Consider the following 19,092-nt stretch of genomic DNA (forward strand, 5'->3'; position numbering starts at 1 on the left):
TGGCACGGGTAGAGGGCGAGCCACGTGTTGCCATGGCTGGAGAGCAGCTATGCCACTGCACGTCCATGAACCAGCTCGTTTTTAAACTTCTGCATGGCAAGAAATGAGGGGCTGAGCTTGGCACAAAAAGACCCTGGAAAATGTGATTTCTGCTTCTCTTTTGAGTGCCGTTCTAAATATTCATAATATTTTGCAATTTTGGCAAAAGGGGCTGTTTTGGTGTGTGGTTTGGAATAGAACACTAACTTCCATGCAGTTCTCTGTGCGGACAAAACTGCAGTCAGGTTACTGCTCTGCTGCAGAATGTGCTTTTGTTACCAAAAAACCACTACACTGCAAAGTTTTCTCGAGGTTCACAATGTGGCTGGAGTATTAACTAAAAAGAAATGCCTAAGTAATTGATGGTGGATTTCAGTGAATGAGCCAAAGGAAACGAAACACGGGTTTTCACCATCAATGGCAAAATATTGCCATGGCAATGGGTAGCTTTGCCAGGAATAAACAAATAACAACAAGCCTTTTCTCTTTGAGAAAAAAAGTTAGAGAATTTTCTGTTCTCACCTCACCAAAGTCTGTGCCTTTGGACATCTTGGAGGGGAGAAGATGGTGTACCCTACTTATGCAAGTCCCACAAATCCGCTCCCTCCTCAGTCATACAATTAGATCATTTCCAGAGCAAGAAGTAACCTTTGTACTCAGGGGAAGGCATCGACATTTGCTTTATAATTGTTTCAGTGTTTTGGTTACTGTAATTCTGCACCATTTTCTTACAGAAGGTGGAAGGGCTCAGAAATAACGCAGCTCTGTATCACCCTGACTTGAAGTCAATCGTGCTTCAGGAGAGACTGCTGACAGGGAACATTTCCTTAAGAGCAAAAACATGGCCCCGCACTTAAATTAATAAAGAGCTTTAAAAAAACACACCACAGAGAGCAAGGGAGCTGAGAAAGTGCGAGCTGCCCTCTTCTGCAGGCACAGGTGCCTGGCGAGGAGTGTGCCAATACACAGGCACCAAAGTCCTCTCCCAGAAGAACCTTTGGAGGTAGCCCTGTGCCTCCAAAAGCTTTCTGGATGTTTCTGGCCATCCCCAGTACCTCAGACAATGCAGTTCCAGCACCTGGTGTGAGCTCTGTGGGTTTCCTCTCAAACCGGAGAGAAGACCTGAGCCACTATCCAGGCAAGGATTCAGCAACGTTGGGGTCCTGCCTAGTGTCCATAACAGTTTCTTGCAGTTTTGCAGGCTGTTGTTCCCCTTTGTCATCTTTCACCCACAGCATATGCAATTTCTGCTGGACACCCATATCTGGGTATGCACTGGAGTCTTGCTGGCATGGGGCCTGAGGAAGTCAGACATGGCCCATGAAAGCAGAGGCAATGGGCCAGAGCCAGGTGGCCGTGTAGAATCAGAGGAGTAACCAGAAGTCATGAGAGAGCTCCTCATCAGGAGATCAAATGCCTCCAGTCAGCGTCTCCATGAAGGAGCCAATAGTGAGCACGACTCTATTAAACTGCTGTACATCAGGTTGACCCTAGCAGGCTTTGTGATCTCTGTAACGTGAACAGTGCTGCCAGTCTGACGGGGAAATGTCGAGACCTATTAAAGTTTGCAAAACTCTTCTAATAGCAATCCGGTATTGGAAAAAATAAAATCATCCCATATGGCTTTTCAGCTATTTGGCATTCATTGGTTTTGTCTTACCATTCCTTATATAACAACACTGAGGGGCTGCTTAAGCGGCCTATAAAATATTTAATGTAGTTTACTGTAAAGTCTTCTGGCTGAGGACTGCATCTTACAGAGTATTCATACTGCACCTAGCACTCATTTCAATTGCAGCCTCCAGGCAGTGTTGTAAAAACTCGTTATGACCATCAAGATCTGTCCCCGTCCTGTCACTTTTCAGAGAAGGTCCATTCTTAACTACAGATTTAACATTGCTGGTGTTTAAATATCAATTTTCTTTTTTCCATCTAAAATGATCAAACTAGTCTCCAAGCAAATACATTTTTAAACTTGAACTTTTAATTAAGGTTGTCCATTTTGAACGGTGCTTGATCCACTTAATTTAACTAGCTCAGAAAACATGCAACAAATAATTTTCTAAAAAAACCCAACAAAACAACAACACCCCCCCCCCCCCAAGAAGAGGAGTTGGGGTTTATTTTGCATGAGAAAATATTTTGTTTAGGAATGACAGTTGTAGGCATTCTCCGTAATATTTTCCATGTGTGGCAGCTTGTTTTTCAGTGGTACAAATATGTGCAATAAGGGCTAAGGATAAAAATTAATCTAACAGCTCTTGCAGCAATGCTTTTGATGGCTTCACTTGATTTCATTTTCCTGTGGATACTGCCGTTAGTTCTGCTGCTTGCAATATGTGAAGCATAATTCTCAAAGGTTCACGAGGTTGTAGGGATCCAGTAAGAGATGACTGATTTCTCCCCCCCACACATACACTCCACCCCACACCCACTCACCCACCCACCAGCAAAACATAATGCTGTACTATTTTTGGTAACAGGGAAAGGGCCTCCCTGTGAAAACAGAAAGCAGTGTATTTCTCAGTTACATCACTTTGCAATCTAATGCCGTGTTGTGCTCAGTGTTTTTGTGGTGATGCAAGTCATTTTTTTTTTTTTTTTTTTTTTTTTTTTTTTTTTTTTTTTTTTTTTTTTTTTTTTTTCCTTCAGCCGGTTGGATTTTCCCCATCTTACAGCACCTCGCAGGTCTCTTCTCTGAGCAGTACGTTGCCTGAGTGAGTGGAAACATACAGATCAGCTGCAGGTTTCTGTCTACAAAAACAGAGTGAAAGAGAAAGAAAAGGGGTTGGGAAAGCAGAGACAAATATTGACCTGGACTTATAGAAAGACATCCAATGGCTGAATAAAGAACCCCTGTTCATGTTTTGGGATATTCTTTCAACTGGCTGGAACGAGAGCGGATCAAAAGAATGGGAAATGCCAGCAGACCCTTTAGAAGAATTGCTTATTTCTTATGCCTTTTATCTGTGCTTTTGCTGACTGAAGGGAAGAAAACAGTGAAGCCAAAATGTCCTGCCTGGTGTACTTGTACCAAAGATAATGCTTTATGTGAAAATGCCAGATCTATTCCTCGCATCATTCCGCCTGATGTTATCTCACTGTAAGGGCTGTAAGCATTTGGTTATTTAATTTATGATTTAAAATGAACTAGAATGTGTGGTGTTTTCAGTGCATACAGAAGGATGCTTGCTGCAGGGAGTACCTTCAGCATTCAGAATCATCAGCTTATGTGTTAAAATTGTGCTGCATCCTTGAATCCTGATTTTTACATTTCTTTCATCTGTCTGTCTGTCTGTGTATGTGCACACATCCCATTTTATACCTTCTTCTATACTACATGAAACCTGTAACATTGGTTTTTTTGCCTTTTATTTTTTTTACTTATATAAATAAATTGCTCTGTGATGACCAGATCAGTATTATAACCATGGATATATGAGACTACATTAATATAAGGTTGTTTTTTTCTTCTTTCCAGATCCTTTGTGAGATCTGCTTTTACTAAAATCCCAGAAGGGAGTTTTTTGCTCACACCATCTCTGCAGCTTCTGTGAGAAATTTTTATATGATACAGTTTTTGTTATGAAATGTATATGTATCCATAAATATTCTATAAAGTGTCTCGGTATTAATTTTATAAGAAACAACAAGAGAAGATTCATTAGATGATAAAATACAATACTTTTCAGCAATTTGAAAGATAGTGCATGTTTAATTTTTTCAAAGTGTATCTACTTAGTATTTGGCAAGGCTATCTGTTGTCAGCGCTACTTTGAATGATTACGTGCTGAAGTGTTTGGTGACAGAACGTATGCTATCTTCATCATACTTTAATTAATATTACAGTAGGGACTTGAGCATTGCAACAACTACTCGTGTTTCTTTTCTGCAGTCCTGGGGCCTGATCCCCATATAAAGCTGCCCGTTTCCAACTCCCATCGGCTGTGAGCTCAGAACCCCTCAGATCAGGCCCTTCACTGCAGTGGGACAGGTGCTGGAGTCTTTTTCCATGTGAAATTGACATTGACTTCTGTGGAAGTTTAGTCACTCCAGTGGGAGTTTTGCCTTCGTAGTGCCTGGATTTGACCCTATTTGTTATTTCATGTTCTTACAGAAAAAAACTCAAAAGCAATGATTATTTTCTTTCCATTAAAAAATTTAAGCAGCTATTTCACAATGAAATACTGCGATGAGGTATACGCAGGAAGAGAATATTTTGGGATGTTTAAATAGGAGATGTTTTTCTATATAGGATTTTTACAAGATCACAGGCTTTCCTAGAAATGTGGGCATACGATTATATAATTGCAAGCTATACGGAGGTAGAGGGGGTGTAACCTGAACTGTTTATAGTGGATGTGCTGCCAGCCTGACACACACCCAGATTTGTTTCAGAAATCCGTCAAGACAGACTCCCTGATGTGATCAAAACCGGAGTCAGACCTCTGTCCCAGAATGAGTTCCCGTGCACTCTGGATGTGGTCAGAGGTGGTGGTGATACACTGGAGCCCTATGGCTGTTAGATCAAACTGCTGGTGCACTGATAGCAGAAGCCCTGACCCTAGCTGTACTCTGCTACCTCAAGTGGAGCTGATAAGGAGGTGCAGACATACTGTACAATTTTGGATACAGGGTAAATAGGTAAATGCAGTTACTATGGAAACCTGAAAGCTTTTCCATGGTGCTTTATTCCTGAGAAGCTTTTCCCAGGTGGTCACAGATCACAAAAGGGACACATTTCATCTAATTCCTGCAATGGGCCTGTCAAAGGAAAGAAAAAAGAAATAGAAGCAGTGGTGGAGCTTGTATCTGAGGAGAGTGAGTAGGACATCGTCTCTCTTGGCTACGATATGCCACCTACACTTAGCGATCTCACTGGCAGGGGAGGCAGAATTGCACAGAGTGGTGTAGAACAGACACGGTCTTTTTATTTTGAGTTATTACAGTGGGGTCTGTGTCTCTGACAATGGCTTTTGGCATTTTTGTAATGATAATAATTTGCATGATCTGTTGTATACTTCAGTGAAACACACGTTCTAAGATGCTGCTAATCAATGTTTCAACAAAAGCTCCAACCCTAGAAAAGCAGGTTTTGTCCCATTATGGGCTTTGATGAGAGATCTGTTAAAATCATGCAAAAAATCCACGGATTATTTACTTCTGCTACATAGCATTTCTAAAAATACTGCTGAACAGTTTTCCAGATATATTTCTAACATGGTAACTGAGCTGCTTGCCATCTTTGGAAAGTCAGGCTGCTGATCTAAGGCAAATGAGTCCTTAAACTCAGACCTTAGATGCAAGGGGCCAATACTGCAGTCTGTATGTGGGAAAGAACAATTTCTACCTTTGGCAGAAGGTAGTCAGGGAAATAAGAAATGGAAAACTCAGGTTAATTTAAAATTACAGTAAGTTATAGCTTTTCATGATTATAACTGTATTGGTAGGTTTAATTTAGCCAATAACAAGGTTTAGCAGCCTATTGTATTTCTGTGTAATAGTCTCCAACAATGTAACTTGGAATCTCCAGTATGCCAGCCACACATTGCTGAGTGTGGAATGTATCCGTTGCTATTATTATTTTCTACTATTTTTACTAGTAGTGGCAATTGTCTCTAGAAAAATCAGTCTTGTGATAAACACTACTTGTAAGTGCCAGGCCAGGAGATCTTTTCTTATTGAATAGTGTGGACGGTGCGCTCCGTGCTTTTCATGTGACCACAAAAATACAAAGGACCTACACACTGCAGTGAAGTGCCAGCAGGAGTGTTCCGTAACTGTAGGGAAGATCTCCCTGCTCTCATCTCCAGCACTCATAACTCTGTGTATTAGCAACATGCTGAGGCTGCCCTTATAAAGTGATGACATGAAAGCCCATAGAAAGAAGGGAGGTAATCATGGCACCAGGATCCGTGCCTGCTAGCAGTGTACATACAGTTCCTGCTAAGCAGTATAGTCCCTAGCTACAGTGCCGTATCTTCAGCCCCTGATCCCAGAAGTAGCTAGCTGGTGGGTCACAGATCAAGCAAATCTGGTGTTTGGGGTCAGAGAGTGGGAGAAAAGCCACTTTGTGCATCAAACACGTGATACAGACACTGGGGGGAGGTATGAGATGGGAGGCAAATGAGCTCACCAAGTGCAAGACCTGTGCTATAAGCCTGGCTATACTATTTAAAGAGATACCACCCTGTTCTTTAAATCACAAGGAGGGTAGAGAGCAGACAAGGGAAAATTATGCAGTGAAATCACATCAGAAAAGTAAAATTAGTTGCAGGCAGCAGATTTACTAAATTTATCTTCTGATTCAGAGATTTTACAAAAATACTATTTTCTCTAAGAAAGAGAAGTATGCTTCTAACAAAAAAAAAAAAAAGAAAGAATTTCTTGCTTTTATTTTTCATACATAGAAAGGAACATATTTAAAGTGGAAAAAGCACAGTCTGCAATGGCCAAGTGAGAAAATAAATCAAGTCCAATTTATTCTTAATGCAAACTTCAAAAATAAAGATTAACTCATTAACTGTATTAAATCATTCTTAGAAATCTTGCATTCCTGAATGCCTAAGGATGTCATAGTGTAAATCTATTTATCCATCAGGTCCAACTGAATAAAATATAGATGTGCATCTAGTATTCTAGATAGGGGTGAAGTAAAGTTCATCATACTTGACAATGCCTCACCATCTTAAGGGTGTGGCTCTCCAGAGCTGAATTAAAATGGACAAATGCAAATGTGGCTGATAAGCATAAATAAGGCTGGAAAAATCAATGCTAGACCACTTCCACTGCTTACAAAATTACATAAAATTAAATGTGTTGCTCGTATTTTTACTGGTAGATGTATGAAAAATACATGCACACTCTGAGAGCTATCTCCAGCAAGTATAATGTGGTGTTAAAAATAGTTCTGAATACTGACTAAATTAAGAGATTTTCCATTTTTTTCTCAGTAACTTCTCAGTACCCTCAGGTCAAATATGCTAACAAGTTTAAGTTGTAAGTTAAGGGATTTTCCTGCCTGTCAGTGGTGCAAATTCAGCCTGATGTCTGACTAACCAGCTGGATCCTTTCCCTGTGTTGCCATCTGAAGTAAGTGTTCTTCAAGACAATTTAGACCTCTGTAGTACTTGAATATTTAATTGTTGTCCAAGTATGTATCCAGTGGCACTTGTACAATCCCATTGTTTTACTGGCACGATAAACCCACGTTTAAATCCCACAGAAGTCAATGGAATTTTATCAGATGGCCCCAGTAGGCAAAGCAACTAGTTGTTGGGTCCTTCCCTTTGCACCAGACTGTGGTGCACTGTATCAGTCTTACAGTTCTGTAGTGCTTGCACAGACAAAACCATGAAAGCAGGCAGTGGATATCTGGCCAACCATGGCTTGCTGAACCACTTTCTAAAGATGCTAACAACCTAATGGTCTTTTGCTTTGCATCTCTCTACACAGGTTGTTTACGTCCAACACTTTCGATGTTATTAGTGATGATGCTTTCATGGGCCTTCCTCATCTAGAATATTTGTGAGTGGACAAAAGTATATTTCCTGGCATTATTGAATAGAGTGGGTGGGCTTCCAAGTTCCAGGCCTTGCTTTGACCAGAATGACTTTACGACCCGTTACAGGTTCATAGAGAACAACAGCATTAAGTCAATTTCAAGAAATACTTTCAGAGGACTGAAATCTTTAATTCACCTGTAAGTAAAGTGGTTGAATATATTACTTGGTATATTTAATACAGTAACTGAACCACTGTGTTGTTGAATTTTGCATTTTGATATATAGCTTGTTCACATTTGTTTAAGTGGTATTAATAGTCATTGAATTAGAATGTTAATCTTTGTGTTTCCACCAAAGACTTCCAAATTGTGGTATTTGTAGAAGGCCAGGACCCAAACAGCTTCCAGACAGTACGTGTTTGGCAGTAGCTCCCTGACTTTCTCTGCTCGGAGCACTGGGTATTTCCAGCTGAGCATGTAGGAGCAGCGAGAAAGCAGAGTGGGAAAGTGGGAAAGTTGGCACTTACGAGGTGAGTCCCGGTTTGGGACTTGGAGAGGAGGAAGGTGGGAGCTGTGGTCAGCACTGAGGTGCCACAGTGGTGAGAGGCTGAGGGGTGGACATGCTCCTCTTCCCAGGTATCCCAGTCTGGTGTGGAACTGGGAGAATATTAGTCATTCCCAGGACGGGCCATCACTGTGTGTACCTGTGTTCACTTCAGCCACTAACCGTATCCAGTAGAATTAGACCACAACAAATTTGAAATTTGAACAATTTTAAATAGAAGAGTTGCAACAAAGTGCATTTATTATGACTTACTTCTTCCACTTAACTGTAGGGCATAGCAGCTTTTAGACTCCAGCAGGACTGGCTTCAAAGCTCTGCACTGCATTCTGTCCTCTCCTGCCCACAAGCAAGAGCATCCCACAGTTTGGATCTGTCACACACTGACATCAATGTCTGCTTAACATTCCTCGTGGTGCTGCTCGGCCCTACGGCTATCCTGGAAACACGGCCAGCCCTTGCCCTCTGACACACTGCAGCACCCTTGCTGCATTAGTCGAGAGGGGAAATTAGTCAAAGGCACTCTGGATGCTAACGTGGCTAACGAACACAGCTTGCCATGCTCACGCCAGCGGAGGCATTTCTCATGCTGTACTCAGCAGGTGAGACACACCCTGGCAACAAAACACCTGTAGCATTCCATGGCAAAGACAAGAGCAGCATCCTTGTGCTCTGAGCTAGCAAGATAGTTTTTAGATAGGCTTTGTCTCTTATCTTACATAATTTATCTTTTAACAACGATTTTATTTTAGCAAGCAATAAATATATTGAAAATACAATGTGTACTGTAAGAAAAGATTAAAAATACAAAACTACTGTAAAAAACGGAAGCTAAAACATCTGGAGTGTGCCCGAAATGGGTTTATACCCAGCTCTGAGCATTTGCATGCTGAAGGATGTATCTTGGGGTGTGTGTCATAGGCAAGGGGAGTGGATTCTGACCTTTTGGCCTTAACACAATAACCTCCAAGAGGGTTTTGAAACAGGGTCATTTAACTTTTTCTTTCATATGTTTTGACAGGAGAGAAAGCAAAGGTTCCATCTTAAACAGTTAATGCATAAATATGACAGTTGAATTGCAATTCACCACATCCTTCTCCACATAGTCAATGTACCATAAAACACTTTACTATTCCCTTTTTGGTCAGAACGGACAAGGCTCACAGCTGGCTGAAACCAAGCCTATTGTGACGACTCGGGTAGATAAGGCTGCTTAGAGAATGGCTCTAGGTCTGACGAAGAGGAAGGAGAGAGAAGAGGGAGAAAGGTATATAAACAGGCTGTGCACATCCCATAAACCCCGTTATTAGAGGTGTAGGCATAATTATAGTATTGTTTAAAAAGACAGATAATTGGGTAAGGCTCATAGCTGGGACCCTATCTTCAAAATGTTTATGCACATGAATAGCTTTATTTTCACAAATTGGCCCACTACATTATTTATTATATTCATTTACTTATTTAGTAGCTGTTGCTGCCAGTGAGCAAATTGCTTTCCTAACACAGAGGAAGGCACAGCTTCTTCTCCACAGAGCATACAGTCCAAGAGTAACATCTTGTCTTGCTTGCTACGTTGTTTTCTGGGGATGCTTCAGAAGTTTTGTAAGAGAAAACATGTACAAAATACAGAGCCACATTTGAGGAGCCACTGTGGTTTGCCTGTGCTTTGCATGCACATTTTTGGAACACAGATTTGTGCATCATGCTGCTGTTGTGCATGATGCTGCTGTTGTGCATGGAGCATTATTCATGAAGACAATGAGAAACTTACAGAAAATAACTGCAGAGGCAGGCTTATGAACCACTGAATGTTTAATCTAGTTGCAGAACCACTCCCCACCCTTTGGGGAAAATCGCACATACATGTTAAGAATGTCATTTGGCACCCTGAGGCATTTCTTATTTAAGAAACAGGAGAGTACTTGTGTACTTATTAAAAAGAATCATAGTAAATAAGCATACAAATGAGTTCCATGAAGTTAGGGAAGATGAACTTTGTTCTATTTATTCTGTTCACTTCATTTTCACAACGTAACTTTTGCAATGCAGTATGCTAACCAAACATTTGCATTTTTATAATGTGATTAACTCCTTATTTTAAACTGAGCCATCCAGTATTTATCATAATGCAACACAAAAAAAGTTGCAAGAGAAAACTTAAAGAAAAAAGGCATTTTTTAACTCATTTACTAATTTAATGTCAAAATCTTACCGTTAGGATTGGACAATAATTTCTGTGCACAATGTATAATTTCAATTGCATTTTTTTCAGAACTGCAACCATAAGTTTAACTGCATGTTTGATTCAACCTTTACTCTCTTGTTATAAATCAAATACCACATACAGCACCATCTAGGCAAGCCATATATAAGTATGTTTCTTAACAGTGGAATATAAAATGCACAATTTTCATCCATAAATTGGCAAATTCATAAACTTTATTTAAATTTTTTCTGTCAGTCATATTCCTATGGCAGTGGAAAACCACTGCTGCTTCCAAATACATCATCCCTTTCAGTTTGCCATATAATATACAAAGAATATATAGGGCATTAAAACTGCCTTAGCTTGCAGTTCTACTTAGCTTTCTCCATAGGAGTTACCTGACTTTTAAAGAATTGCTTGAGTGTAAAATTAAGCGTAAGAGAAGCGCATGGCCCATACACCATACTGTTACAATCAGATGTACTTTGAAAGTGGTGAGCCAGAATGGACTAATGACATCACCCTGTGTTTACTATTCCTGATAAGGCAAACACGTGATTTTAAATGAGGCAGCAGATCTAGTATGTATGGGCCTGTTCTTGAATACAAGTATATGCCCAAGTGTCTTTGCTTGGCTAGAGGAACTGTCGTTAATAAATAACTTTAATATTTACAAGGAAAAACAAGAGGTTCTAAAACTTACTAGCTACTAGTCTAACTGGGATCTTAAAGTAGAATGATTTCTTTCCATTTACATTTTTTCTCATAAGTAATAAATAATTTTGTTCTACAAAAGAGGCATAAGCTATACCCTTCAACATTATTCTTTTCCTGTCATGCCCTCAGTGACATCTCAGAGAACCCAGACCTTTGGTGGACCCGCACAGATGTGTCTGACTGAAATTTAGTATATTGCTTGTTCAAAGCCTGCTCACATTTCCATGTCACTTTAACTAGCTAGAATACTCACTGAATTTAAATGAGTTTTCCCCACATTAAAAATCAGGAATTAATGGCTTTTTTTTTTTTAACCTGGTCTCATACATACGTACTCAGACACACACATTCCAGGAAAGAAAGTAATGCTGATCAGCGATTTCTTGTCTATTACTGCATATTTCCAAAAACTATGAGCTAAACCTAAGTCAAATGAAATGAAACCTACTTTTAAGATTTTCCTTCCAGAAGAGACAGGAGCAAGTGGGGGAAACTGCAGTAATATGAACACTATGCATTGGTAAAGGAAAACATCAGTAGATTTAGTTGTGACTAATTGTTTTAAAATCATGGTGTTGGCAAGACACCAGAGGTGATTGCACTTTTTATGCTGCTAAATGAAGGACTGTAAATGCTGCAAGGCTGCTGGAGAGTCAGAAAGCAGGAAGAGGCATGGCATTTTAATGGAAGAAAAAGTCACAAAGTAAAGACTATTCTTAAAAGTAATCTTTTACAACTAAGTGCTGGAGATATCAGAGTTATTTACCTTAAGACACCCCCTCCCCACCCCCCACTACTGCGCCTTGAGAAATGTGTGATTTCATGAAATAGCACTGATACTGAAGTGTCTTCTTTTACAGGAGCCTCGCGAATAATAATCTCCAGTCTCTTCCAAAAGACATATTCAAAGGCTTGGATTCTTTAACAAATGTGTAAGAAAGCAATTAATTAATCAATCTATTAATTAAATGAAAATATAAAGAGATTCTTTTAGAGGGCATTCTGACTAACTATTCAAACTGATAGCCGGTAACAGGATCTTACTAATGGGTAGAAGCTACGCAATATGTCCAGGCTTGGGTTTTGTCTACTGTTGTTGATAATTTGCTTTAGTTTTGAATATTCCACCAGTTACAAAGATAAGTAATATTGTTAGTAGTTATGTAAGAAAGCTGCACATTCATTAAGACTTAGTGAATAAGAAGGAAGTATCCTTAGGGGTGTCATGCTTAGAGAGCATGACATGAGGGCAGGGTTGAAGGTTCTTATTGGAGTAACATTTCTATGAACAAGTAATTTCTGGGAAGGCTCTCTTTTATCACAAAGTATGTGTCTTAACAAGTATCATATCCCATGCTAAATTGAATTGCAACGAAACCAAAACATGAACTTGCTTACATATGTAACTTCATCATCATCATCATGGCACTTACATACCAGTAAAAATACAAAATGCAGAGAAACAGATAAATCCTATAGTTGCTTCTCTGAAATATGTCCTGTTTGCCACACACAATTCTGGTTCACCTGACTGGGGATAATGAGCACAGAACATACTTTTCCTGCTCCCTGTATTAACCAGGTAGACTGAATTCATAGTGTAGAGCTGCAGTACTAAGATGTGGAGATGGTCAGTGTAATCTGGTAGCACTACTTGGCATGATTGATCATGGCCAGGTGGTTACACAGTCTGGTCCTGGCGCTTGCCTGTTCCTGTACATACGATCTGAAATCTGACTGAAGACAGCTGTGAAAGACTTGGACAGAATTCCTTTGACTGTATATTCTAAAGCCTTAAATGATATATCTAAAGGAGATAGCAAATACCAACTGGCTGACCATTAGATTACATTATCTAACGGGTTTGTTATCTAGAATGCTCTTATTGAGAAAGGGTAATCCAAAAGAACCTGCTGAAATATGGGGCCAACAGGTCAGAAGGCTTTTGTGCACCTGTAAACTTGGGGAAATCAACAAAAATTTCCTGCCGATCATCAAGTTAAGTTCTCCTTCATTACCTTAATGTAAGTAAATCTGTGTGGGTTCTGGTACATAGATCTAACTATGGGTCATGACAAATGAAGCCAGGAAGGCATCAGTAGAGGATAAGCAAGAGGGCATATACTTAACAAAAGCCCAGTTTGTTGTTGTCCTGCAAGGAAGAACACGAGTTGATACTTATTTTCAATGCATTGTTTATTTGTTGTAGAGATCTTAGAGGCAATGCATTTAATTGTGACTGCAAACTGAAGTGGTTAGTGGAATGGCTGGGCAGCACCAATGCAACAGTTGAAGACATTTACTGTGAAAGCCCACCAGAATATAAGAAGCGCAAAATCAATAGCCTCTCTCTGAAAGAATTTGATTGCATTATTACAGGTAATGTGCTTAAAATTATTTAATCTTGCTAAATTAAAGCCAAAGGTATATATTTTTTTATTCTAGGGTGCATTTTTGCAGAAAGTTTGCATACAGGATGGATCTTCCATTAAAATCAGTATGAATTCCGTGCAGGTGTAAGTCTGACACACAAATCACTTGGGAGCGGGGTCTTGTATTGCAGCTTCTACTCAGACTTTAATATGTTAAATAAGGATCTGGAGAACGGGGAAAGAAAACAGCACCTCTTTTAATTGAGAAAGATTGAAAAACAAATTGCAGTGTCCTTTATCAACAGGAAAATTTTACTAGTGATGAAATACTGTAATTTGTAATAAATTGGTATCTGTTAAGCAGATGTTGTTTCACTACTGGATGGAAAGCATCTCTGTAATTACCATATGTTGTGTGCACTTTTGCAGAATTTGAAGTTTATCAGTCCCTGCCATACCAATCTCTATCAGTAGACACTTTCTCATACATGAATGATGAACATGTGGTTATTGCTCAGCCTTTTACCGGAAAATGCATCTTTCTTGAATGGGACCATGTGGAAGTGATGTTCAGGAATTACGACAACATTACAGGTATGAACACTGCTTGACAAATAACATTAACAACAGCTGATCCAAAAAGTGGTGCTAACCTTGTCTTTTACTTTTCTTTTTGTAGGTACTTCAACTGTTGTGTGTAAACCTATAGTTATTGAGAGTCAGCTGTATGTCATTGTTGCACAGCTGTTTGGAGGCTCCCACATATATAAAAGAGATATTTTTGCTAATAAGTTTATAAAAATTCAAGATATTGAAATCCTTAAAATCCGAAAACCCAATGACATTGAAACTTTCAAGATTGCTGAAGACTGGTATTTTGTTGTGGCGGACAGTTCAAAGGCTGGTTTCACTACAATTTACAAATGGAATGGGAATGGATTTTATTCCCATCAGTCTCTGCACGCCTGGTACAGAGATACTGATGTGGAGTATCTTGAAATATCTGGCAAACCGCATTTAATTCTGTCAAGTAGTTCCCAGAGACCTGTAATATATCAATGGAACAAAGGAACGAATGAATTTGTTAAGCGTTTTGATATCCAAGATATGGAAGATGCATATGCAGTGAAACATTTCAAAGTGAAAGAGGATGTATACATTTGCTTAACAAGATTTATTGGGGACTCTAAAGTAATGAAATGGGGTGGTTCAGCATTCCTGGATTTACAAAGGATGCCATCCCGAGGGTCAATGGTATTCCAACCGCTTCAGATACGTAGTTATCAATATGCCATTCTTGGAAGTGATTATTCTTTCACTCAAGTCTATTATTGGGTTGCTGAAAAGGCAAAATTTGTGAAGTTTCAAGAATTAAACGTACAGGCACCAAGATCTTTCATACATGTCTCCATCGATAAACGAGATTTTCTCTTTGCTTCAAGTTTTAAGGGAACTACATTGATTTATAAACATGTCATAGTTGACTTAAGCGCATGACACTCATAATTCTGAGATTTCATCAGACTTTCTACCATAAGTGGACAAAATGAACTAAATGCATGATGACTCTCTTATCTTACTTCCAAATGAATGCCTTTAAAAGTTGAGATTGCTAGAATAAAGTATTACTAGTATCTTCATCTTTAATTGTCAAGTCTATTGGTGTTGGAAGTTGCATTTTTTAACAAAAAGAAATTAAATTAACTGTTCTTTGCATCCACAATATGTAAATATATGTGCAACTGCATCTGTTGCTATAAAGAAAATGAAGATGTACTTTTCCATTTATTTATTCACCTGTTTGAAACAACTGCCAAATAAAATGTTTACATTTTGTGTCTTTCACATTCCACATATTATTTGCAGGTGATACTTTTTGTTTGTGTATATGTTATACACATATGAAATAAACCCCAGAAGGCACATTGCCCAATGCAGAGTCGTACTGCATGGAAGATGCACAATATCAAGGATCAGGTGGGTTTTATATATACCAAGAAATTCTTGATAAAAATACTGCGTTGAACCACACTCCTATAAATTATCGCCTGGATATATCCTTGCATTTCTGTGAAGCTTCACTGATTTAAACAGGACTCCACTCAGAAAAAAGCATTCAGTTATATAAATTTGGTTGTAGGATAGAGGATTCAGTTACACAGTTGTAGGATGGGGCTTTGTACTACGTAGAGCTGGAAGTACCTGATTTGCTAAAAATTTACAAAGAAGTCAACAAAATAAAAGGTGATGTAAAGGTCTGTCTTTCTCCTCCTCGTGCTTAAGCAGCACAAAGCAAATCTCTGGTGTAACACTGGAGCTGTTACTGTGCTGAAGGCTAGAAGCACAGCTTGTTTTTCAGCCAGCAGCATTTCTATATCTGAACTGTCACAAATCACTTGCATGAATTCTATGTGTCCCTGTCAATTCTTTCCACTGTAATTGCAAGTATTTAATCTTCAATGAATTTATTCATTATTCTGAATGAAGCTAGTGAACGTGAAGTAATTTTTAACACTATCTTGCAATGAAGTTTATTAACAGATACTTCCGAAATTCAGGGAACTTTGAACGTGGCAGGACAAACTCAGTTGGTGTAGCATATGCAACTCCAGGAAAGCTACTTATATCTGTTAAATTATGCCAAGTCTGAATTTGGCATGAAAATCTATTACAAACTCAAAGTTAAAATAATATTTTGTGTATCACTTGTGAGAAACCTATACTGCTGCTGAAGATCATTTGGTGCAGCTCAGGAAGAGATCTCAAGTTGATTTTAAACACCTTTGCACTTCACTGGAAGTTATCAACCTTGTGCCATCTTCAGAATAGATACATGAATGCTGCATATGTTTATACACATGTCTAACATTTCCAACATTCACAGATGTTGATTGGCAAATAAAACTTATCATACTATGCATGCCGGCTAATTGCACAAGCTGGTTCTGCAAGCTGGCTGCTCCCTGTACTCACAGAAACCCCCAAAATGGCTGAGCATTATGGTGCTGCTGAGAGCATCCGTATCAGAAAAAAAATCATTAAGAAAAAAAGACGTCTGTTTGAAGAAGCCAGTTCTAAACAGTACGCTTCTGTAATAAAACAGAGGGGGTTTTTAATAATAAGTGTTATCTGAAAATAAAAGAATCCCATGTAAACAATATTACTCTAATAAGTTCATTTTTCTGATGCGTTTTTATCCATAGCTGCCTATGCTCTGGTCAGCATTTGGCTTAATAACTACCTATTCCACAAGTATGTACAGTGTGACTAGAAAGATTTAAAAATGTATTTCACAGTTGAAAGCTCCAAAATTTTTCTTAATGAATACATTTCAAAAAGTCATCTTAATAAATCATCGCTTGCTTGACAGGTTTGTTTTATAAATTTTTAGCTTTTATATGAACATGATTTCAAACCCCAAATGAACCCAAATATTACTTTTTTTTTTTTCTCAATGTTGGCTGGACATCTGTGATTGCCAGCTCAGTTAGTCCAGCTCTTCTTCAATCCACCCTGCGTGGTAAATGAATGAAATAGAAAGTCATGAACCAATCAGTCTCCAATCTACCAGCAAATTGTGAAGGGTTTTCTACTTCATCCTGTCTTTTGTTTCGGTCTTTTACTTAAAGTCCTATTGAATGATGTGTACTGGTTTTGATCTGATTCCTCCCATTATACTTGCCTACATGAACTCTCTATCCAATTATATGGATAATGGCTATGTATCCTTCTCATTATGGACGTATTATGGATATCTGGCTGAGTGTAAGGGGAGTTGGATAACCCTGCTAATCTGCTACCAACATTTATTTAACAAACACTATACCCCAATATATTACTTCACAATTGTACCTTGAGAAGGTTATATTTCATGGAATTATATTTTGGAGCCAGCCAGCTATATGTCCTATGCTATAGTAGTGCGATGATTGTTTTCCTGAGTTAACTTATTCTGAAATAATATGATGGACTTGTGGGAATTCACTGCTACTCCTGGATTTAAAGGAAGAGATAAAAAGCCTGCAAGGGTGTGAGTCACTAGAATTTTACAATTCCTGTAAAACTAGTGACAGTACAGGGGAGGGTGGTGAGGGATTAATCTGCTGGGTTAATATGCTGAAGTGCACAACTGTGTTATCAATTTCATTGTTCCTTCGGGAAATTTTACCTGTAGTCATACTGTAATGATTTGGGAAGTTCTTAATGCCTATGTCATTTTGGAAGGTCAACTAATCACTATAAAATGCTGAATCTAAATCTGTTCTCTTTTGAAAATCCCTTTCTCTAGTCAATTTATGTCAGGTGGAGATGCACAGGGACTACAGCCAGTTTCTTATTGTGCAAGTATAGCATTTCATTGCACTGCATAAGGAATTGGGGTATTTTTAGAACAGAACTCATAATCCCTAACGTAGAAGAGTGTAAAGTCTCATTAGGTGGCTCCCTATGCTGTGTCTTCCTAATTTCAAAGACTGGGCATTTTAACAGCTCCTCTGAGCATATGGCCATATTCTGTCCTGGTTCTCTGCTCAGTGGTACTTCTGGTATCAGTGGAAGTCTCAGACAAAAACTAAAATAGAATCTTTTATCATACATACATTGATAACTTTTTAAAATGTTGTTTTAAAAAATCCATTTCTTTCAGCAAAGTCTATGTTACTTGCAGCTGACTGGTTGTCTTCTGTGGCTGTAATGAATTTTCTACACTCCCTAATTGTTTTGTTTATGACTAACAAAGTATGTAAAGTACTACAAGTATTATGGAAGACAGTATTGAAGGTTATTAATGGACACTGCTGACCCTTGATGCTGCTCAGACATGTTAATGTCTAAGACAGAAAAAACTGTTAATGGAATTGTATTGTATTCCTACAGCTACTTCATTATATTTTTAATAGAGCACAAATATAAAAGAATATACACTTGTCTACTCTGGAAGGGATATTACACCATGTGTAGCTTTTCTTCTTTGTCTCTTGTAATGTCTAGAACTTGCAGATTTTTTGTTTCTACTTATTTTTCAATGAAAAAATATTCCAAAATGCACTGTTCCTACTAAGAAGAAAATTTAGTTTGTTACCTTGTTCTGTAAGGTAACAAACCAAACCAAAATAGGGATAAATTGTATTATTGGTTTGTAGTTGCATTTTACTTATAACTTCTATTAATTTTCTTATTTAACTTTATTTGAAGGGGTGATAACAGCCATTCAAAATACACTTGAGGCCAGAAAACAATTATTAGCATAGTTAATAATATGTGTTATATGCTTTGATATGTTCTAAAGGGAAGCTAAATGTCTAACAGCTGTCTTTATGTATATGAGCATTACAATATATTGTGTTAGTATTCAATGGAAAATAAAAAATATTTAAACCATAGAAGTAACGAACAGTCCTCAGACTGTTGATGAGCACCATTGATAGTAGCACCAGGAGGAAGCAGAGAAGTCAGCACACCCAGAATGTTACAGCTAGGGAGAGTGGAAAAACCCACAGCAAGTCTCAAGAGTCTGGGAGTCTTCCCTTTCAAGGAAGTATTACCGTTACCATGAAGGATCACGCAGGTCCTTTAGACATGTGTCTGTTCCATCAGTCTAACAGTGGTGACACAAACGGGGCAGTAAGCAGGCTGCTGCCCTCTGACAGGGTCAGGGCCCTGCCAGGGCACAACAGAAGTTAAGCCAGGTTCA

General features: G+C 38.6%; 1 protein-coding gene across 1 annotated transcript; it reads left to right on the forward strand.

Annotated features, from left to right (window-relative positions):
* Positions 1–2,689: 2,689 nt before the first annotated feature.
* On the forward strand, positions 2,690–15,252 carry LGI1 (leucine-rich, glioma inactivated 1). Its single transcript, XM_010137832.1, has 8 exons — positions 2,690–3,142; positions 3,521–3,592; positions 7,495–7,566; positions 7,670–7,741; positions 11,889–11,960; positions 13,238–13,407; positions 13,830–13,994; positions 14,080–15,252. The coding sequence occupies exons 1-8, from the start codon at positions 2,952–2,954 to the stop codon at positions 14,895–14,897; spliced, it is 1,632 nt and encodes a 543-aa protein (XP_010136134.1). The 5' UTR covers positions 2,690–2,951; the 3' UTR covers positions 14,898–15,252.
* The last annotated feature ends 3,840 nt before the right edge of the window (positions 15,253–19,092 follow it).

Source organism: Buceros rhinoceros, unplaced genomic scaffold (assembly GCF_000710305.1).
Source record: "Buceros rhinoceros silvestris isolate BGI_N320 unplaced genomic scaffold, ASM71030v1 scaffold44516, whole genome shotgun sequence".
Taxonomy (NCBI): domain Eukaryota; kingdom Metazoa; phylum Chordata; class Aves; order Bucerotiformes; family Bucerotidae; genus Buceros; species Buceros rhinoceros.